Source organism: Schistocerca americana, chromosome 5 (assembly GCF_021461395.2).
Source record: "Schistocerca americana isolate TAMUIC-IGC-003095 chromosome 5, iqSchAmer2.1, whole genome shotgun sequence".
Lineage (NCBI taxonomy): Eukaryota > Metazoa > Arthropoda > Insecta > Orthoptera > Acrididae > Schistocerca > Schistocerca americana.
The window spans coordinates 664,118,536-664,143,031 of record NC_060123.1 but is presented as its reverse complement, the minus strand read 5'-3'; the positions used below and the strand labels follow the sequence as shown (position 1 = coordinate 664,143,031).

The following is a 24,496-nucleotide window of genomic DNA, read 5'->3' as shown; positions in this document are numbered from 1 at the left end:
TATGAGCTAACTATTAACGGTATGAGAGCATAGTCTACTGCATGACAAGATCAAAAGGCATCCTATTGACAGACTTCAGACTATGGCACACAGTCTGTAACTTGAGCATGTAGTTGGTATAGTTCTTATAAGATCGTATATCTTCGACTGTGCCAAAATTATTCATTCGTTTATTAAATCAACGTTTCCTGGCATTGTAAAATTACTGAAAGGTAGTAATTATGACCCGGAGACTCCTACTAATGACTGAGTGGCAAAAGGCAACTTATGTTGGCAAATACTTATTAACAACAAATTATTTGATTCACGCTAGCATAAATGTACTTTCCCTACGTATCTCTTTACTGTCGTTAGAAGCAGGTTTCTGCATCTGCAGCACATTCCACTGGCTCTGAAAGCACCAGGTGGCCAACTGTCACTGTGACATGGGAACCTACCACTCACTCCTTACTCCATAGGTACTGCAGCGCTCCACGTGTGTGAAACAGCAAAACTGGAAAGAAAGTGAAATGCACTCTTACCTGCAAATAAGGGGTACCTTATACTATGATGATTGCGCTTGTGGACAAAATTAGAGTGTGAGAATACTTAAGTGTAAATAGTTAATTTGCATGTCACACAGAGCTTTTAATAATTTATAATATATAAACTGTGTTCCATCTAGATTAAGACTGATGTAAGGTAAGAATTCTTAAAAGTTTTCTTTCTTTCCAGAATACAAACGTGCCCGTGCTGAACTAAAGAAGCGATCGACAGATACTCTGCGATTGCAAAAGAAAGCTCGAAAGGGCAAGAATGGTGAATTGCAGCGCAGGGTAGAGAGCTGCTTGCAAGACGTGAATGAACGCCGGCAACTTTTGGAGGAAACTGAAAAGAAGGCAGTGCGTGAGGCACTTGTAGAAGAACGCAGCAGATACTGCCTGCTGGTTGCTTTCTTGAAACCGGTTGTGGTGAGTTTAAAGTGAAAATATAAAGCAAAAGCAAATAAACTACTGAATAGATGAAAACATGTTATTGTAGAACGGACACTGTAATAATATGAATGAAATTTTGGCTGTAGTTAGATGTTTGTGAATGTCACACTCAACTGCTACTGCAATTTGTATATACCACCCCACCCCTAAAAAAGTGAATTTTGAGGAGGAAGTGGAATATATTTATTTTGTGACATAAATTAAAAGTTTGATATAGTTGTGTACACAAAAATAGAAGTCTGCTGTAGGACTGATTTATAATTGCAGACGGCATTGGAACATTTATCGTACTGATGCAGTTAATGTTTTCTCCTTTGAAAGAAAAAGTTGATTTCTTGGAAAAAATATATTTTGTGACTCGCAACCCAATGTTGAAACTAAGTGTTGGTTAATTACTTTAACCAAATTGAAAGCAGAAGACGATCATAATATTTATTATTGCACAGGATGAAGAAGTTGCCATGCTGTCGGAGCTGTCACATCTTCAAGAAGTTGTTGATCAAATTCAGAAACATACAGCTGACCCATACACACTACCACCTGCAAGTGAACAAGTGAGTAGCTGGCTGTATCCAAGTAAGGTATTATGGTTCTGCGCTAATCCACAGTAACGTTCAGTGGGATTGCTATTAAAAGTTCGAAGTCATCAAGTTTGAATGATCAAAATAACACATCTTTAATTTTTTATTTTTTAACTGTAAATTTGGGATATCACTAACAGCTAAGCTGCTGAAGTTACCACCTTCTACTTGGTATCAGGGGGAATGCAGGTTCTTACTATTACAACTACTTGTCAATAAAAGAAATGTCACTCACTTAAAATATTTATGTATAAAATAATGTATACATATGAATATAATAGAGGGAAACATTCCACGTGGGAAAAATATATCTAAAAAGAAAGATGATGAAACTTACCAAACAAAAGCGCTGGCAGGTCGATAGACACACAAACAAACACATACATACACACAAAATTCTAGCTTTCGCAACCAATGGTTGCCTCGTCAGGAAAGAGGGAAGGAGAAGGAAAGACAAAAGGAGAAGGAAAGACAAAAGGATATGGGTTTTATCCCGGGATTGGAATGACTCCTTACCAAAACCCATATCCTTTTGTCTTTCCTTCTCCTTCCCTCTTTCCTGACGAGGCAACCATTGGTTGCGAAAGCTAGAATTTTGTGTGTATGTTTGTGTTTGTTTGTGTGTCTATCGACCTGCCAGCGCTTTTGTTTGGTAAGTTTCATCATCTTTCTTTTTAGATATAATGTGTACATATATTTACATTCAGTTATTACTGAATGTTGGCAGCTGCTAAAATTAATTTATATCAATAGTTGTCCAAGAACAAATTTTTTTTTTTGCATTTGGGGATATAACAACTCTTCTATGAACATATTTCCTGTTTTTCAGGTGATTGCAGATCTAAAGGGCTCTGATAGCAACTGGTCATTCCAAACACCACCAAGCAGTCCCAGCTCTCTTGGGTCACGAAAATCGAGCATGTGTAGCATCAGCTCACTTAACAGTTCTTCCAGTGGAAGTAGCAAGTCACATCATTCTCCAAGTCACCATTACTGGCATCGGTCATTGTCTCAGGTATTGTGATAACTTTCTTATGCATTTTATACTTGAACTTTCAGATGGTGCATGTCATGCATACAGTGTTAAATTTTTCTTCCTTGGAATTCATATAGATTTATCTACCTGCTTGTTTCAGTATTGTGTAACTGAATTTGTTGGTTTTCTTAGTGTACAGTTTTAGTGTACAGTTTTTGGATCTAAATATCATAGATTACACTTTAGCGACCCACTTAACTTTTTGCCTACAGAACAACTATTACTGTTTCTCATTTTTTTGGTAAGTTACTGGTTTGGAAAGAGTGTAAATGTGTTTGTCCTAGTGTAATTTTTTGTATTAAAAGATCTGTAGATATTGATCTTAGGTATCTGAACTTTGTTTGGAGCATGCGCATTAACATTATTAAATTGTGCAGTTCTTTGTATATGAGCTGATGCTTAAAACGTTTTATATTTTCTTAACATATTTGTTTCTAATTTGCGATACTTTTTGCAACAGACTACTGTTTTCAATTAATTTCTGCTTCATACTGGTTTTTTATTTAGTGCTTTTTTTTTTATTTTAAGTTTTCTTCTTTCTTTGATGTGATCGCATCTGATGTTTCTCTATGTAGCATCCCCTGCCTGCAAGCTTACCACGCATATCCAGTGTTTCTTCCCAGGATTCGGGCTTCACATCACAGGATACGCTGTTTGTGCGGCCACCGGCAGTACAGGTAGTTAGGAATTAAAGTTGTTTCCCTTTTATCAGAAAAATAAAGTTTGCTGTTTGTGATTGTTCTGTGTGGGCATGCTCTGGTAGATCCGCATGTGCTGCTTGAAAATCAAAAGTTGTTCATAGCTATATTATGCTGTGCACTAATTTTCCAGCGTTACTAACAGTTACTTAACCCTTCTTGTGCCTTTCAGTACAGTGACTGTGATGCACTGCTAGACAAATTCTGGCTGAGTGCCACATGCTAATAATGATAGGTAGGTTTCTCAAAAGAAGAAAAACAGTATTTTCAGCAGATATAAGATGGGCTGCTGACAAGCCTGCAGTTTCATTGAGTGTTGTAACATCGGAGGCTTATACACTAGGAACATATGTAATTCCATGGAATAGGTGAAGCTGCCATTGTACCCTCGTGTATGATCAAGGTTGAGAGTGACAATGGAGTATTATTGCAGTATTTGCTGGAATAGAAACAAAAATAATACACAATGCTCCTTTAAAATACCTGGAACACATCTTATAAAGGTTACACTTTTATCTATTTAAATGCTGGGACTTGCAGGTGGGTTATCTGTTAAACTAATATAGTGTTCAAATAACATTTATTAATTTTTTGTTTTTGTTTTGGGAGTGGGGGTGGATGTTAGTGGGTAGAAGAGTATTAGTGGAACTCTCACCTTTTCTGAGACATGAATAAGGACAAGGTGGAAAGCTCTCAGCCTGACATTGGAAAATTACTGTAAGTTAAAACATATTACGTTCTGGGCAATTTCTTCTATGTCTTTCCAGTAAGTGTGATTCTGTGCTAAGTGTATCTAAGAGTGCAATAATTTCTCCATTAGACTCTAGATAACATATATGGTCAAAGCTTCATTTATATGTGGGATGTAAATCTGTTGAGCAGGCTGGAAACTGAATCAGTTTGTGCTTTGAGATCATTAAATTTTTGCACTGCAAATCCCTATCATTAAATTTTTGCACTGCAAATCCCTCTTGTGGTTAGTTGAATTGCCCTGATAAAGAGATAAAAATATTTGTGCTTTGTAGTTGAAGCCTCTTCTAGCAGTTTTTTTTTCTTCCCTCAGTTAAACGAGTATTTGTGGGTATAGTTTAAAAATCATTTACCCTTTGTGATGAATCAAAAAGAGCAATTCTTATTGCAGCTAAGAAACTGCTGGCCGTGATGATCCCAGAATAGTCGTAAGCTCTTTGGTGCCAGGCAATCAGATTCCATTCACTTTTGTTGACTAAAATTTCAATTCTGTTTGGAAATGAACCTATGCCTCACCCTTAGTACCAAATAAGTACACAAAATTATTCATATCATATTACTGCAATCCACACATTGCCGAGAAGTTTTTCACGTTTGCTTTTACTCAGCATTCAACAAATGCAACATCCACATTACGCAAAGCATTTTTGTCATTAAATCTTAGAGTTAAATTTAACTTACTTTCCTATGACGAAGTGTCAGCTATATTGTATACCTTTAATAGATAAAGATCCAATGCTATAATGTGCACTATCTGAATATTTCCATATATATGATTACAATATGAGGATATTCTTCGTGTGGATTACCTTAAAACGGCTACAATTAAATAAGACATAGCTATGTTTTGAACTATTGAAAATGAACAAAAACTTCTTAAAATTTCTATAGATAATACAATGACCTAATCAAAAAATTGCTTGATGGCACAGTAGTACAGTTTACAAATTTGAATGAAAAACACATCTTAGCTACTTCAGAAATAAGTATCCATGTACCAAATAGACACACAGAGAAAAATGTTCAGCAAGAAGAAAATAAAAAAAAATCATTCACATTATTTGACAAGTACCTGCCAGGCTGAGAACTATTTGCCTTGCCCATGTATTCTTAACCCTCACACAGTAACTATGTTGAGTAGTAGTTGTAAACTTGTTCATGTTGGCACATTCTTTGTCTGAATTGGTTTTCTTGTAGCAGAATATCATTGTTTTTGTTGCAGGTGTCAAATGCTTCTGAACAGAGCAGCAGTGGTAGTAACCCCAGTACACCATCAGCCCCTTTTGTGAGTGCCAGTTCAACCAGCACGCTTCCCACAACTACTGCAACCTGGCCAAATCTACAAGAGACTCTACAGTTTGAGCGTGCTGCCACAGCAATTATGAATGATCGTCCACATACAATTTCATCAGGTATACTTTGCCATTTGGTAGTTAGTTAAAATGTATGTGGATATGTGAACCATATATTATTAATGGAAGGCCATAATGTGATAGAACTTTGTATCGATATATAATATCGGTACATGTATGCTCAGCTTATGTTTGGCAATCAAAAGTTGTTAGCTGTGCCATTGTAGTTCACTGTGGATACTAACAGAATAGTGCATGTGGCTTGTGTGGAAAATTAGTTACTTGAGTGTTTATGAATCATCATTATTCTTTGCTGTCTTGCCAGGAAGAGGTACTGTCTCTCTCCATTCGTTCTAAACTCATATAAACACTAAAGATAATGGTTTCAGATTATTTGTTTTACTTCAGCACAATGTGGATATCAGAATATCTTATCCTGAAGACATAGGCATAAAATGTGCAGGAAGATTTCAAATGCAGCCACATGCACACTTATGATGCTGTAACTTCATCCTGTAACTTCATCCTGTAACTTGTTCTAACTTTGCTTCGGTATTACTCAACAGGAGTTCATATTTAACTTCAACATTAAATTGGGGAAGGATATAAGAGAACTATGAAAACTACAAAGCACAGAATTTCATGTGGTGTCCATGTTGTATTCACAAGGAAAGTACTGAGACAGAATTGCTAAAAATGGACAATAAGGAAGAGATTCAAATTCATCACCGGGCACTAAAGACATTGCTTTCTTGATGTAACCATCTGCACCTTTTGCACATGCCCCAGAATTTCTTCTTCTAAGATACTGCTGTTGAAGTTGTTACATTGAATTTCCTGCCCTCTTCACTTAATTTTTCTTCTGTGTCTCATGTTAAGTAATCTCTCTTTTAAATGACAGGTAGTTAAAAAAGTCTCAAAAAATATATACAGTTACTTGCAGGACTTTGCACATGGATAATTAGTAGTTGTGTGCAAATGTAGGCTAAAGTTAAAAGAAAAGTGAAAAGAAGTCAGGCAATGAATTTGAAAAGGCCACAACAAACCATAATTCATAACATGAAATTAAATAAGAAGTAATAGGATTAAAAATTGGAAGAAAACCTTCATTCTGTTTAAGTACTTGTTAGTGTTGAGCAGTCTTCGTCTGGTGTCACTCACTCATTAAATGTTTCCTTGCTAACACACATTGTAAACTCTGTTATCCGACACCAGTGCTTGACATAGTGCCTTCTAAGATGACTGGATAAAATGACCTTTTAGGATCATATCCTGTCTGTGAAATTTTACCTGACCTCATCCTCCTCCCTAAAAACACTCTAACCTTGTCTTTTCTTGTGTTGTATCAAAGTGTTTGTCCTTTCAGTGTACTTGTTTTTAATGTGATGGTATATTGATATTCTGTCACATTAGGAGTAGCAGATTTCTGTTTGAAAAAGTTGCTGGCGCCTACTGTTCCTGGATTTTGTTTAGAACAGTATCAAATCTAGAAACTTCACAGAATACACAAGTTATGAGAGAATTTAATCTGCTAAAAATAATAGTGGAAGAAAGAGTAAAACTACTGATAAAGGAAGACATCTGAGTAGGTTCTCTCTGCTATGCAGCTCACTTTATTATGTATACAAATCACACACTATCGGTGAAAACAGTGAGATGAGGCAGAATAAACCAGTCGTGGTAGGAAGTGGAATTTATGGAAACCTTAAGTGGGGTTTACACGGTGTAATTTTACACTCTTCCCTACTGCAGAATGTGTTGATGTGTGGAGGAAACCATTATATAAGCAAGAGTCATTACTTATAAATGTAAAACATCACAGAAGTTCTTGAATGTTTTGGGTGGATGTGTAATGGCCTTCCGTGGGTCATCATCAGGTCTGCTTTTGAGAAACTGAGGACAGCTACCATTCTGGGGTATATTTCATATAGGTGGAAAGCTTACTTTCAGCCTTGATAAATATTCTTCAGTCATGTAAAATTTTACTTTTCTTCATATATATGCGCACGTGTGTTCCTTTTTTCTCAATTCTGAAACTTGCACATTTTCTCTTTTTCTCCATTTCTGATGAACTACTTTAAAATTTACTTCCCCAAATAATAATAATAATAATAATAATAATAATAATAATAATAATAATAATACTCAATACACTTACATGATCACATTGCCACAAGTATAGAATACATCACATACATTCAGCAACAGAAAGATTCACATTAAGCAGAAAGGAGGGAGGAAGGGGATTTATCGACATAAAAAACCTACATTATGGACAGGTAGACAATTTAAGAAAATTCTTTCTAGAACGAGCAGAAACTAGCAAAATACACAAAGCAATCACTCATATAAATACATCGAGTACACCATTGCAATTTCATAACCACTTCTACAACCCTTTAGATCACATTAATATCAACAGATACGAAGAAAGTAAATTGGAAAAAGAAAACACTACATGGCAAGCACCCGTATCATCTAACACAGCTACACATCGATCAAGACGCATCAAACACATGGCTAAGAAAAGGCAATATATACAGTGAAATGGAAGGATTCATGATTGCAATACAGGATCAAACAATAAACACCAGATATTACAGTAAGCATATTATTAAAGATCCCAATACCCAACAGATAAATGCAGATTTTGCAAACAACAAACAGGAACAGTAGATCACATCACAAGCGGATGTACAATATTAGCAAATACAGAATACACCAGAAGACATGAGAATGTAGCAAAAAGAATACATCAACAACCTGCCATACAACATAAACTAATAAAACATGTTCCCACATACAAGTATGCACCACAAAATGTACTGGAGAATAATGAATACAAATTATACTGGAACAGAACCATTACAACAGATAAAATAACACCACATAACAAACCTGACATCATACTCATCAATAAAAAGAAGAAATTAACACAACTAATCGAAATATCCATACCCAATACAACAAATATACAGAAGAAAACAGGAGAAAAAAATTGAAAAATACGTCCAACTGGCTGAGTAAGTCAAGGACATATGGCATCAGGATAAAGTTGACATTATACCAATTATACTATCAACTACAGGAGTCATACCACACAATATCCACCAGTACATCAATGCAATACAGCTACATCCAAACGTATATATACAACTACAGAAATCTGTAATTATTGATACATGTTCAATCACCCGAAAGTTCCTAAATGCAATATAACATATACTGTAGAGTTAAAAGGAAGTCACACTTGATCAGGTCCGTATCACTTTCCATTTTTAACCAGATATAACTTCTGAGAAAGGAAAGAAAACATAATAATAATAATAATAATAATAATAATAATAATAATAATACCCAACATGAAAATTTTGCTGTAATCATACAGTGCAATGGCACAAAAGGCCCATACAAAGTTCATTGGTGAAGAACTCCAACAATCTGTTTCCCCCCAGTCCCAGTGCCATGTAGTAGTCACTTTTAATGGGGAGGCTCCTGCACACACAGGCAGTCAGCAGTTACCTCTGTGGTGCAGCATCTGCTGTGTCTGTGCCTGTAACCTCAGCAGCCAGCGCTGGCTGAAACCCACTGCCTAGTTTTCAGGTAAACAAATTAAAATAGCAAATGGTATTACAACATGAATGTAATATTTAAAAAACTACTAGGAAGACAATGGCATATTCCTTTATACAGGGGGTGAGTGGACTGTTTTGGGTAAGCATACTTTATGCCAAATTATGCTTCACATTTTTTGTCCAGCCACTCATCATCTAGATGTATTTCAGTGATTATCAACAACACTGCGGGTTTTGTGTGGTGAAAATGAGAATTACCTGGCTATCATAAAGGATCATAAGGATTGTATAGTAGAAAGCTGATAGTGAGACACAAGTTTTCTTACTGGGATCATTAGCCCAGTCAACGAAGACCAAAAAAGATCAAATAGGGTGGAAAAATAGTGGTTGAAAATTTTTGTACAGTGGTAGGAAGGAGTATCATGAACAGAATACTAAAAATCCAGGCTGGCGGGGTGTGAGCATTGGCGTGTGGGGGTGTTTGAAGATCAAGAAATAGGCATATAAGTTTCTGCATTGCTGGATGTGGAAAAAGTGTGTATAATTAAAAAATAGTGTGTTGATAATGAGGGGAAGGTAGGTAGCTAGATTGTGGTCATGTACTGCACTCCTTCATAGGTCCGCAAACTGAAGATGGAGGAAGTGATTCCACATATCTGCCCCACAGTGTGAGAAGCAACTACAGGGTGTTTAACAATGTTAAACCAATCCTCTGCAGCCTCCTTATGAATCACTGTCAACACAGTGTGCAGACATGCTTAGGATGTTTATTTTCAACACAATGCGTTAACAGCACATGGAACCGAGATATGAGTGAGAAATAAAACTAACGCAAGAGATGCACATAGATGGAACCTATGTACAGCTCTAAACACTTTTTTACAGTGCTAAAGCACGTACGGCAGCTGTTACGTTCTCCCGGCAAAGGCAGCTTCCGCCATCAAGAGTACTGCTTACTTTTTGTTTTGCAGACTGGATATAGCTTCCCAGCATTTCCTGTCTATTTCTTTTATGTGAATAGGCAAAATTAACTTCCTTGAACGAGTGTTTATGTAGTATCGATATTTCCAGTTTACTAGATGAGTGCTCGTTTGCTGCTGTTACGTAAAAATGTTGAACAGTTGGCACTGTCAACTGCCTGTCTCACTGAAGAGCCTGTCCAAAGTGTAATATAAGGGCATCTAATGCATCTCGCCAGCCTCAGCTTTCCAAACATCTTAAGAGGCCAAGATGATTAATCATAGATCTCCCTTTGTAACAAAAGTGGGTCACCTGCTTGTTTTTTTATCTTCAGATATCTCCATGTAAGTCAAGCAATGCATTGTAGTAGATTCATGTTCTCGACTTAAACAGGGTCAGTCCCATTCCGTGAGATATGTTCACATCTGTCTCGCAAGATATGCTGTAGATGCACAGTAAATGGCTCCACTCAGTGCAGCCCATTCTACAAGTGCCAGCAATTCCTGAATGTGAGAAATTTACACAATATACCAGTAACACAGTTTATGGTTAGGGAATTGCAATATCTTACTAATCAATCAATAATTGAACATCAAGTGTCTACAACACAATTACATGTCTTAATAGTATGTTGTAGGCCACATTTATCAGTCCCATCCCATTCCCAACAAAACTACAAATTATAAACTTCTCTGACATTGTTTATAGGAACTCATTTTACGCAGAAGCTCACTTAATTGCTGCAAATAAGTATTCACTTAATAAGCTGAAAATAACTCCACTATATATACAGGAGCTCAGAGAACTTACTTTGTCTCCTCACATAAGAGAACTGGATAGGAAATGCTATAGAGTTTGAGTCTGTCTACAAAATCAAAAGTGAGCAGTGCTCATTCCTGGAAGAATGCTACAACTGGTGTACGGGATGATGGAGAATCAATTTTCTCTCCAGCTGTGTAGAATAGTGTGCAGAGATATGTGTAGAGTCTGTTCGTATGTGTTTCTTGAATTACTAACTCATATCTATATTCCATTTAGTGTTAATGCACTTAGTGGAAAGTAAACATCCTCAGACAGGTCAGCACACACTGTTGCCTGTGATCCATAAGACATGCTAAGGATTCTTGATATGATATTGTGAAAGACTCTGTAGCTGTTTCTTGTCATCTGTGGGGTAGATAATGGGAGGCATCACGTGATATATTCCCCTGCTTATCCCTTAATATCACTCAACTGCACTTAGATATAGCACACACATTTCATATTTGTGCTTAAACCACTTTGCTTAAAAGTAAAAATTTATTTTATACCATTAAAACACCATTTTTAAAAATCTGAGACTTTCCCATCACCAACAATGCAGAAACTATTAGCCTTAGAGAAAAAAGTTATTGGTACCTTTATTGTAGGAAAGTCAATGTAGTTTCACTTTTTTTTGTATTGTAAAACATTTTTGCTAGGACGGACACACACACACACACACACACACACACACACACACACAAAAAAAATGCTGACACTGACACCATCACCACTACTCTGGATTTTTTTTTAGTGTGTTATTCGTAAAACTTCCTCCTATCACTGTACATAAATTTGCAACTACACGATTTTTCCCCATAATTTACTTTGTTGACAGACTACATTAAGGATATAGAAAACTGTGTTACGTAAAGGTTTTGCTTCCGTACAGGGAACACAATTGCCTTTTTCAGCATACGAACGCGGGCATCAGAGACCACCACTGACAGTATACACATTCCAAGCACCTGAAGCAAGCCACTCACAGCCAGTGAGTCCAGTTTCTGCACTGGGAGTGGCAGCTGCAACATCAACTACAGCAACAACAGATGATGGGTCTGTTCAGTTAAGACAGTCTGTTAACAAGGTATGATACAGATTTTACACTAACTTAGGTCTCAGTTCATGGTATTCCACAATGTGACCACATTAAATGCTGCCTTACTTAAAGTGTAATGGTTATGGGGACCTGCAAGTTCATTAGATAAAGATTCATTTAAGCTCCTTGTGAATTTATACATCTTTTACCACAATTTTGGTTAGTGCTGCTTAATTTTTCTTTTGCAGGTATATAACGGTGAAAGTCCATAATTGTCAATTGAACACCACAACTGATAATAAATAGTTGAACTATACTTACATTTGTTCTAAGCCATTTCTGTATTGTGAGGCTTTAGAGATTTTTCTGTATATTTTATTTTAATAATATTTTGTGAATTTTACTTTGTTTAACTATTTATTTCATTACATTAATCAGTGTTTGTCAATATAATATATTGTGGATACATAAAAAAATCCTCTCAAGTGGTGGCAGGAATAAACACACACAAAAGAAATAGGAAATGTGGAAGCTTCTGGAGCCAGTAGCTCCTTCTGGTAGAAGGGTTGAAGGGAAAGGAAGGGGGATGAAGGAAAAGGACTTGTGAGGTTTAGGAGATGGGAAGAGTTATGGAAAAGTCACTCAGAACCCCGGGTTGCAGGGAAAAATGCAAGTTGGAATACAAAAGATATAGAAAAATAAAGATAATACAAAGAATAAAAATAAGATTGAGAAAAAAAGAACAGGCACTGAAAAGAAAGGTCAATACTTCAGAAATTAACTTACTTTAGGCTACATGTGTGGTGAGGACAAAGCACATATTGTTAAGCCGGTACCCACATGCAGAGTTGTAAGAAACTCGTCAGGTGGGAGAAACCAGATGGCCAATGGGGTGAAACAGGCACTGAGGTCAAGACTGTCATCTCGCAGAGCACCATCATCATTTAATTTGTGTGGTCTCAGCCTTCCTTTTAAAATAGCAACTACCCCTTTTGTTCACTCCCTTTTATTTTTTAAGTTGTCAGGTTTTTAATCTTGTCTGGTGCAAGCACCAACAATTGGTCTCTTCTTCTCTTCCCATCCAGTAAGTCTCCACTGACCTGAGATTCTGAGTGACATTTTTTTTGTAACTCTTCTTGTTTCCTAAACCTTACCAGTGCGTTTTCTCCTGCCACCGCTTGGCGAGTATTTTCTGCCAATCCGTACTGTATTAAATTTAATTAATTGACAATATTATGAGAAGGATAGTTGCTACTCATCTTACAGCAGAGATGCTAAGTTACAGATCAGCACAATGGAAAGACTGCCGGACAAAGCTTTCATTCGAACAGGCATTCATCAGAATAAATGCACACACGTGCATGCCTTAGCAGCCACAGACTGTGTGTGTGTGTGTGTGTGTGTGTGTGTGTGTGTGTGTGTGTGTGTGTTTTTTTTTTGTTTCTGACGAAGGCCTTTTTGGCAGAAAGACTTTTTTGAAAGTCTTTCTGTTATGCCCTTCTGTGATTGAGCATCTCTGCTATAAGGCGAGTAGCAACTATCCTTTTCATAATATTGTCATTATTTTATCCCAGATTTTCCATTGTTTGATTTAATTAATTGCTTTGTTGGGAGTAGTCGGTAGCTTTTGATGAACAGTACTAATGATCAGTGTTTATTATGTGCAGCAGCAGCAGCAGCAACAATTGCAACAGCCTGTGTATGCTCGGCCTCCGATCCCTCAGCGTTGCTCTTCACTTGAGAGGCCTTCAAGACCAACAACTGCCTCGCCAAAAATGTCCATACCATCAGCCAGTACACAGGCTGGCATTGCGAAGGCTGCAGCAGCTATTGCTGCTGGCCGGTCAGTTCATTTAAAGACTGATCCTCCGAAAATTATTTTGCCTGGTGCACAACAGTCTGCAAGCAAGGGTAAGAGTAATGTTGTTACAGTAAATGATCTGAGCACCCACAGTAGATTTACTGTAAGCTATTTTAAAAAATGACAAATGGATAACTGAGTGCTTTCTACTTGATATCTTAAACTCAGTGCCTTGCTACTTCCACTAGTATTCTTCCAAGTTTGTTCTACATGTAATACTTATGGTATCATTGATAGCTGTGGAAGCAGCCCTGTACCATGGCTCACATGTTCCAGGCTTAAGTTTAACTCTACCACTGTTGACAAAGGGTCACCAACCCTTTTCACTTGCAAGGTGAGATTAAGAGAGTCATATCTGTCACACAACTGGTTGTGGCCCCATAGCACTCGATCCACGAAATCTGACCTCTGGACTGGAAACAGTAAATACTAAAAATCTCCATTTAACCCCCATGTGGCTGTTATACAACATTATTAGGAATGCTGGCAAGGCAAAAGTGTTGCGACAGCAGTTCAAAGATGTGAAGGCCAGGAAATTACACCAAAACGTTCAGGAAATTACGCCAAAATCAGACACCTTCCTCTGAAACTTACATCTTTTACTAATTCAGTTCAGTTAGTCAAATCAGTGTCTTTGACCAGCACTTTGTAGTGGTGCTTTTGTTAAGCACCATGTTTAGATTAATTTTATGTGGTGGTGCTTTGTCAATCTGACTTTTGGAAGCTATTTTATATGATGCTTGATATATGTTAATTAAATTTATCAACTTCATAAATTGCACTTGATTGTGGTGTTTGCAATCAATCTAAACAAAGAATTATGTGTACCAGCTGCAGAAGTAGGATCAAAGTTGATTACAATTGGTTTTTTGTTTCCCCAAAATTTCTTATCTAGGATATGGCCAAATTGGTTGCATTTTTCTTCTACGAACTTAAACAATTCATATAATTCTTGGATGGAACAACATATAAAATAAGGGAAACAAAGTAACAGAAAACACTATTCACACCAGCTTTCAGACTCTTGCTCTTTTTCTAGTAAAAGTACATGCTTTCATACATGTAACCATCTACACACACACACACACACACACACACACACACACACACACACACACACACACTCACTCCCATGGCCACTGGTAATCTGTCTTGCCATGGGAATGTGTGTGGGGGGGTCTGTGGGGTTGTGTGTCTGGATGCCTTCTTACCAGAAAAAGAGAAAGAGCTCAAAAGCTAGTATGAATAGTATTTACTGTTTCAAAGCTTCGCACATCAGTTCATTGTAGGAGAGAGTGGTTGGCTTTCTTTTATTTTATGTAATTAATATAATTCTGCCATACACTAAAATGTCAAAAGAAAACATGCCCACATTACTAAAAATTATCTAGGGGTCGCTTTCTGGAGCACAGTCAAAGTGCCTCACATCAGACCTAGCAGCAGTGTGTCCCGCAGTGAACTATCTTTACCCTTGGCATCCTACAAACTTCTTCAGGAGGTATACTTATAAATTAAATTTTTTTTTTTTTTTGAACATTATTCAAGGAAAAACAGAGATTAGTATTATAACTTATTTAATAAATGCTGTTGTGATCACATTTAAGTTGTTAATTTTTGTTTTTAGACGACCAATTTCGCCCCTTCTACAGGGTGGCGCACGAAATGTTACCATTTTGTTTTTGAATATAAACTTTGTCAGTACAATCTGAAAGGAACATACACTACAATGAAGAGCCGTCCATGGAGATTTGTTCTAACTCAGCACATGCTCAATATGTCCACCATTTCATTTCTTAACTTCCTTCAAATGAACACTGAAGTTAGTGATTACCCTACGGCACATGTCTTCCATAATTTCACTTCAAAATTGAAGAATAAGTCTTCCGAGCTCCATTAAATAACGTGGACGTTTTGGGAAAATTTTGTCCTTTAGGTACCTCCAAAGAAAAAAGTAACATGGGTTGAGGTCTGGACTATTGGGGGGCCAATTTTGTCCGTCATTGAAGCAACCTGGAAACCTGAGTGAAATGATCCGCATGTCGAAATGCTCGTGTAAAAACTCCAACACAGTGTTTGCAGTATGTGGCCTTGCTCCATCTTGCATGAACCACTGTATGTTGAAGGGCAAGGCAGTAGCAAGAAGCTGTGGAATGAAGCTATTGCGAAGCATGCTCAAATAACGCTCACTGTTCAGTTTCTTCAAAGTAAAAGGGCCAATAAGTCCATGACTGGGAATTACTGCCCACACTGTAATCCTCGGAGCATAATGTTGTCGTTCATGAAGCACTTGTGGGTTTTCAGTGGCCCAAAAGTGTAAATTTTGTTTGTTAACCACACCGTCTAAATGAAAATGCGCCTCGTCTGAAAACCAAACGTTGTTGAGTGTTTCTTCCCTATCCTCCGCCCACTGAGCAAACAGTAGTCTCTGCTGCTTGTGTTCTTCAGTGAGCTTCTGTGCACAAGTCATCTTGTATGGGTACATAAGGAGGTCACTTTTAAGAAGTCGTCAAACGGAGCATCTGGATATTCCCAGTTGCACTGCTGCCTTTCTACATGATTTCCCGGGACTTCTCTCTACAACAACTCGTACCGCTTCAATATTCTCCGGCGAATAAACAGGCTTAGGCCAAGGTCGCTTCGCTTCCAATACTGTTCCTTCCTGTACAAATTTATCGTACAACCTGTGGATGGTCTTCTTGCAAGCGACCCATCGTGTGTTAAACTGTTGTCGAAAACGCCTCTGACTCACAACAAGGCTTTTCGTTTCATGGAAAATTAACACAACTGCTGATGGTTGCTGTGTTCTCAGTCTTCCAATGTCAGCCATTGCTGCTTACTAGTCTCCTAGCGGCAGTATCGTGAATTACAAGTCATTTCGTAACTCGGTGTTTTTCAAAGCTCTGTTGGTACTGCTGTAGAGATCCCAGCGGGATATCTAATGTGAGTCATAAATTGTAAAAGAAACAATTGGTAACACATTTCGTGCGCCACCCTGTAAGAGATAATCATTAGAGCTCCATTCCTACTGTCATGCTGTCATGAAAGAATGTAGATCTAATGATGATCTCTTAGAAGATCGAAACTCGTTATCAAAAAAATAAAAATTAACAACTTAAATGTGATGACGATTGTGTTTATTAAATAACTTAGTTTGATTGGTCATTCCAAATTCTTTGTCCTGTCAGTCTAACTAAAGTTGCTGTGACGTAGTGCACTTTTTTCTCCCTTGCTGAAAGATGCTCTCAAATACAATTAAAAAGAAAGTTCTTGAAACATAAATCTGTCACTGACTGATAATTGCATCTTTTGCTAAACTGCTGAACACTTAACTCTGCAGTCATAGTTGCTGATCAGCTAATCATACAGCAACAGTTAGTGATATGAAATGTGGTGCATTTATGCTCAAACAAGAAGATAAATTGTGCAAACTTGATTGGCCAATAACATACTGCTGGATCTACCTGCTTCCCTCTATGAACCATTCTTCAGTTTTCCAAGTTTAGGCAACTCCTGAAATTAGTTAAATGAGGCTTTTTAGCCAGTCGTGGTGTAGTTACAGAGCATTTGGCTTATTTCTTACTCATGGACATCGTTGTTTTGGTACACCCTACAGCTAAATACAGTGCCACATTTGCAATGAAATTTTGCAAACTAATGATGAAAAAAGTTCCAGCTATTGATACCCTCTGAACACTCCTCATGGTGACAAGTGTTTCCAGGTGCTCCATGCAGCTCAGATTTTGGTGAAATTCCCTGTAAGGCAGCAATATCATTCATCACATCTTCCTAAAATCCCCCTCGGGCTCACATCTGTCTCAATGACTATGGCATTTTGCCACACTATAATTCCAGCACATGGAATAATTACTCTATGGGTTGAAATCAAGCTGGAGTAATTACTCTTCTGTCAGCTGAACTGTATTAGCATAGAGAAATTGTCACCTATTCAGTAGTTGATGAAGCGTTAAGAAGATAACAGGTTTTAGGGTAGAGAAGAAATGGAGAAAAGAAGTGGAAGGTCCTGGAACATAATGGGGCGAGTGTTGTAGACGTGAAAAAGCTAATGGGTGTGCTTTAGTGAGTCATGCTATCCAGAAACTTTGACTGCTACAGACGTGCTCACTGCTTTCCATGAAGAGCAAGAGTTTATCGCCCTACACTGATGCCAGGACTGGCAGGCAGCGTTCCAGCCGCTACCTCTGAACTGGTTGTGCTGCACGGCCTGGTTCCTCTGTGCTGAGTATTCCAGTAGGCAGTGGTAGCTGCTGTGTAAGATACACCCTAGCTTTTGACACCTTGCGGATTTATTGGTTATTTTTATTGGAATTCTGTTAAATATAACATATATGCTGCAATCGGAAAGATATGGCAATTAGCTTTACCGTGCTATTCGCCCTCTAGACTCCGTGAAACTTGGCATCAGGGTCGTGAGAGCATATATTCAGTTGTGCATGTTTTAAGGAGCTTTTGTGCATGGCCAACTCATCTGATGTAATTGCCTTATGGGCCAAATATATATGGGGGGGGGGGGGGGGGGGGGGGGTTGTGTTCGTTGAACCCACAATTTTTTTATGTCCCCTGCTTTTGCCCAAGTAACTTTCATACTACATATTCCCTTTGAGTTATTGTTTGTTGGCTATTTTATGAAACATTAGTGTCAATATATCTTATTGAAAATTCCTGCTTTGAAAGAAAAAATAAATAAACATATTATGGGTCCAACATCCCCCCCCCCCCCCCCCCCCCCCTTCTTTAGGCTTCCATGCTATAGAAAATTTCCCTTAGTAGGATTTCGTATTTCTCATCTCTACAACAATGCAAGTTAGTTTCTTGTTGGTTGGTATTCTGGATATTCACAACAATCGGTTTACTTTCAGAGGAAGTGATTGTTGATGTCAGTCAGCTGTTATTTATCTTGTAAACTTGCAGTGAGTTAGTGCAGTTCCCAACACGTAGGCCTCCAGTAACTTCGGTGTCCTACACAGCAAAAACGAAACCTAGTAAAAACTTACTGATGTTTGGCAACAGTCCACCAAGATAAAGGCACTGTTGGAGGAGAGAAGAATAAAACGGAGATAAATGCATATTATAATTCCACTAAAGGTGGAATTGATACCATTGATCAAATGGCACGTATGTACACCTGCAAGAGGGAAACAAATAGATGGCCTCTTTCTGTATTTTACTCTCTCATCGACATTTGTGCTATCAATGCAACCACCATATTCATCCAGCAACATCCGAGATGGTTTATCTTCTGAAAGCTGGGATGGAACTAGTGAAATTGCAGGTAGAAGAAAGAAGTGCCAATGCAAGAGGGTTATCTAACCAAATTGTTCAATCGGTGGAGACTATTCTACAAAATAAGATTAAAGACGTGACAACAGAAGCACGTCAGCCTCCTGCAGGGAAAGGTCGGTGGCATATTTGTGTAAGAAAAGCTAAAACAAAGAAGCAGAAGTACAACAACCTAAGTAAACCAAAACAGTGTCATAAACATGTGTGTACACACATTCAGAAAAAATTGTGAAGTGTCTCTCTTGCCTTGAAGTTGAGGACTCGGAGTAGTCTATTGTATATGAACACGTCTGTATTTTGTATTGCAATATGTCAACTTTTTATTCACTCAATCCAATATTTATAACAATTAACAACATTTATAAACCGATGCCTTAGTTAAAATACATAAACCATTTTGAAAGTTCTAATTTTTCATCGGTAAACTTATTTAATACCTGAGGGCTCGCCGAACCCCCCCCTTAGGCATCCAAGTTAGAAAAAATGGCTTGGGCTGTTAGGGACATTGCACATTTGTCAAAAAATTTGGAAGAGTACGAAAATGCCCACTTACACAAAAATGGTAAGAGGAGAGTTGCAAAAGCTTACACATTATTTCGGTATTGCCCTAAACTGTAGTTATTTGTGTATAAAACAAAAAAATTCCACGAAAACAATTCTTTCTTTTGTCAGATAAGTTATGCATCTTCTTCTTATTAGTATAGACTTGTTGATAAGCATAACTGTAATACAGCAGATACTATTAATTTCACACTCTAAAGTTTTTCTGACTGTTAAAAATTTGTGTACACCCAGAATGTATACTTGTGAGCCACCACTGCCAGTAGGACTGGGTGTGAAGATTTCATCTGTCAATCTGCGTTTTGCCTCCCTCAATACAAAATAAATACAGTTACTGTAAAAACATAAGTTTCTCACTTTAAAACTCCAGAAATGAATTACTGCAGTAGACAAACACACAGGTTTGTCAATATTGTTTCACGCTTAGGAATTCCACCTTACCTGGAGGTTTTAGCAGGATGTTAGAAGCCTATGATGAATGCAGTTTCTCTTTAGATTACCTTAGGAACTTATTTCATAGTTACTCTTCCATAAACCTGCTGTCTTATATATATATATATATATTCATAACTATAACAACTCAAGGAAAGAATGGATCTGTTAGTGATACCAGTCCAATATATGAACAGTTGTTGGAAATCACAGTGATAACTTTTCCACTCCACACTTAGTCATTCTGTTCACAAATTGTCAGGGGTGCAGTTGAGCAAACATGGGGACCATGAATGAAATACTTGTCGTATGATTTTTAACTATTGGGTGAAAAAAATTTGATTCTTTCTCATCTTACAGTATGATATCTTCACTCAATAAGGAACTGAATTTCCTTTCATCATTCATCAGTTATTGTGCTATATCCAGTGAAGTAAAGCACTGCACAATAAATAAAGAGTTTTACAGAGATAAAAACACATTGCATAGCCTTCACATATTGTTCGTGTGTTGCACTGTATAAAATGTAGCTAACATAACAAAATTGTATTTAAACGTTAGAACAGAGTGATACATATCACCATTCTCAACATATTGGTTTTTATATCCATGGGAGGGTTGTGTGTATTGCACCAGCATACTGTCCATGTGCCACATGAATCGTGGTCACATCATCTGTTGTATTTCATAAAAAGTTAAGATATCTAAACGAAGTTTTTTGCAAATGATGGGACACTAAGAGATGCATACATTACTGTATGATTAATACTCAAAACTTTATCTAATGAGACTAGACATAAATATAATTTTTTTAAATGGAAAGATGCAGAAGCATCAGACTGATGTTGTGCCACCTGATCTACAGGGCTGAGGACTAAGACTTCGTGATTCTGTTAGAGTTATCACTGCTACTGACATTATGTAATGCACACTCGCTGTCACTCCTAGTTAGTATTTCCTGGATCTTTCTGAGCAACCACAGTGACGTGACATTTCTCTTGTAGAATAGAAAAAGGCAAAGTTAAAAATAACAAAAACGCACAAAGTGAAGTCAAATACTACACCAGCGACCACAGCACCAAACATAGACCCTTACTTGAACAATGCAGCCAGAAACTCTGAATATCTACTGGAAGAACAGTGTGGAAACACAGCTCTGCACTGATACACATCCACAGTAAACAGGTTGTTGTGACTCAACACACCGAAAGGCGTCTACAACACAAAAGGGTCAACAGCTCAGGGTGCATAGATGTCAATAGCAGTGTAGGAAAACAAAAGTGGCACGCGTACACTTGCCCACAGCACCTGGGGAATGGCCAGAGCAAGGTCTATATGCGCATCCAAAGCAGTGAAAGGGTTAATTTGTGAGAGCAGTGTAGCACTTTGTCTAATGTAGGCATTTAAGACCTCACAGTTGGACTGACAGTCACCAGACTTCCGGGTTAGTGATGATCGAGGAACTGAATTAACTTAATTTCTGCAAATTTTATTATGATACTGTATGTTTAGGGAGTACATGCTACATCCGTTTCCTTAAATCATTATCATTGTTTCATGAAAAGCTGATGAGCTAAATACCTTCACTTATTTTTGAATCAGTTGGTTTTCTTTGTTAGCATGATACTTACACTTCTTTCTGATACAGCAGTTACTTTGACACTGTCTATTGTTCCCCATCCTTTATCATTTCGATCATAGTGTGCATCCCCCCCTCCCCTTTAACACTTTAACCGTATAGTGTTGATAAAAGATGACCGTTGTTTATCTCTTATGGTGTCAAATTTAAATTATCTTTTGTGGAAGAAAAATGTATTTTTATTTCATTAATGATTTTCTTTCAGAACCATCGCAGCCTATGTATGTAAATATGCATGAACTAGCCAGTATGGCTGCAAGCAAAGCACAGGAGATGAACTTCCCACCTCCACCACCAGAGCTTACCAATCCTCCAACTGAGACTCCTGATAAGGTAATGAATTTGCTGTGCTAGGAAAGATTGCTGTAAATCATTCTTTAGTGTGATAGTAGGCTTGAGTACCAAACTATAATTTCCTTATATGCAAATAAATATTAGTATTTTGTTACTGCAAACCCCCACTAGGAACTAGCTGTGTACATCAAATAGTTCACAATATGGAAGGCTTTTTGCTATTGACTTGTTGTTAGGGAATTTCAAAATTTCATTTCTAGTCCCAATACTACACTGATAGTTGCTTGTAATAAACTGAAGCGATAAGTAGCTGTGCAGTTTAAATATTCTTCTTTTTTGTTTTGTGCACTGAATGCATAATCAAATGTAGTTCTCAGCAGCACATTGGAGTATCTTGATGCAGTACATTACATAAATTGTTTTTGATAAAAATGGATAATACTCAAACTATGGAAAATCCAGGATGGAATGTAACAATATTATGAAAAGGATAGTTGCTTCCCACTATGTAGCAGGGAAGTTGAGTTGCAGACAGGCACAACAAAAATACTGTCAGAAAATGAGCTTTTGGCCAGCAAGGCTTTCATTAGAAACAGTGTGTGCGCGTCCGCGTACATACGTACGTGTATATACACACACACACACACACACACACACACACACACACACACACACACACAGTGTGTCTGGCTGCTGAGGCCACACTGTGAGCAGCAGCAGCAGCAGCAGCACATTGTGGGACAGGTAACTGGATGGTAGGTGTGAGGAGGGGGCTGGTGTGGGGAGGGGAGGGATAGCACGGTAGGTTGGGGGGGACAGTAAAGTATATGGGGATGAGGTGGAAAGAGAACAAGGCAGCTAGCTGCTGTCGGGATGTTAAGAGGAGGGCAGGGAGGGGTAGGGTTAGCAGAAAAGGAGAGAAGGAAAAAGGCTGTGGGTGCGGTGGTGGAGTAGAGGGCTGTTCCGTATTGGAATGGGAACAGGAAAGGAGCTAGATGGATAAGGACAATGTATGTGACACGTCTTGCATATAGGTTTGGTACATGGACATGGTGCATGAGGGAAGGGATTGGGAGCAGGGTTTGTGTAGGAACGGATGAGGATATTGTGTAGCTTCGCTTGGTGGAGGAGTATAGTTGTGAGAGGGGTGGAGAGGATAGTCGGTAGGAGATTCCTTATGTCAGGGCATGATGAGAGGTAGTCAAAACCCTGGCGGAGAATGCAATTCCGTTCCTTCAGTCCTCGGTGGTACTGAGTCACGAGGGGAATGCTCCTCTGAGGCTGGACGGTGGAACTTTGGGCGGTGGTGGATGAGTGGAGAGAGATCCCGTACAGTATGACGACTGTTGTTAACACTTTCTGCATAGAGGAGGCATTGAGTTGCAGACAGGCACAATGAAATACTTAAGTTTACAAACAGTCCTTCATGAGAAATAGAACTCTCAAACACTCACACAGCAACAACTTGCACACAAATGGCTACTGCCTCTACCCACTAAGACCCTACTGTTATTCCATCCTGTGTTTAATACTTTATTCTGTTGGAGAGCAACAGTGACCAGTTAACATAAAAAGAATTATCAGAATTGGAGGAGTACATTAGTAAAGGAATGAAAATAAGTGTGTGTTAGTGACAGGTACATTGCTGTGTTGAAATGTATGTTCACAGCTATTTAATAAAGTACCAGTGTGATTAAAAAACAAAAGGGTTTGTTTGTATATCAAATTCTCCTTGTTTTAATGTATAAATAATTGTTTTCTTCAAACTATTTCTGTAGGTTGAAACTGGAGAGAAAGATGGGAGCACAAGTGAAAGTTCACTGGAGTCGTCCAGTGGTTATGGCAGCCAGATAATTACCATGGAAGATGCTGCTCACAATGAAGGTAAGCCACACATTATAAAAAGTTTGTTGAGAAGTATGAACAACGGACAAAGTAAAATTTGACACCCACTCAATACACACTCATTAGACGTTCATTTCAATAAAACTGTTTTAGTGCCATAAAGTTTTTATACATTTTCAATGTCTACTTTTGTCCTTTTTATTGTAGAAGGTTAGATAACTTGTGCTAAGTTATCTTCCAGGTAAAGTGACTGAGGAAATAGTATCTATGCAGTGATGAGGTTTGGAAACATCTAAGGTTGCAAAACAAAATGTGTAGAAACAGCTTCTTTTTCCACACTATTAATAATACTATAACTGTTGAAGTAATAAACACAAGAAGAGAAAAAACAAAATATAGCAATATTATTACATTTCACAATGCCTGTTGAACGTAAGTCAGCATCTGCCTTTTTCTCACGTTTTGGAAGCAGTTGCAAAAGAGCTTTACATGGACTTCAGGGAAATACAGGTGTGCTATCTAGGAAAGTGTTTGATGTATACTTAAAATGCCGCATGTATTTTTCACAGTTGCATGTGGAGTGTTCTTTACCTTTTTGCTGTACATTATTATAATATCCTGCAGCATTCCTACATTTGAAATGCACACTGTAAATCCCTCCCAAGTATTGAAACTTGCATGTTAAAACAATTGCCCTTTCCTGTAAATTTTTATTGCATATTTGTACTGAGTCAAATTACTGCATTACCATGTGACTGTCAGCTAGTGAAGTAATTTAGAAAATTATATCATCTGCCCTC

General features: G+C 37.8%; 1 protein-coding gene across 5 annotated transcripts in view; it reads left to right on the top strand.

Moving 5' to 3' along the window:
* The window catches only part of LOC124615452 (protein MTSS 2), a 332,845-nt gene that overhangs the window by 294,814 nt on the left and 13,535 nt on the right, over positions 1-24,496 (top strand). For 2 of the 5 annotated variants that reach the window (XM_047143353.1, XM_047143348.1), the window contains exons 6-14: positions 715-950; positions 1,421-1,528; positions 2,385-2,570; positions 3,167-3,268; positions 5,262-5,451; positions 11,642-11,814; positions 13,431-13,677; positions 21,763-21,890; positions 23,630-23,735. In XM_047143353.1, the coding sequence (XP_046999309.1) occupies positions 715-950; positions 1,421-1,528; positions 2,385-2,570; positions 3,167-3,268; positions 5,262-5,451; positions 11,642-11,814; positions 13,431-13,677; positions 21,763-21,890; positions 23,630-23,735 (1,476 nt within the window). The remainder of the gene's footprint in view (positions 1-714; positions 951-1,420; positions 1,529-2,384; positions 2,571-3,166; positions 3,269-5,261; positions 5,452-11,641; positions 11,815-13,430; positions 13,678-21,762; positions 21,891-23,629; positions 23,736-24,496) is intronic. The other 3 variants (XM_047143349.1, XM_047143350.1, XM_047143352.1) reach the window with 3 other exon arrangements.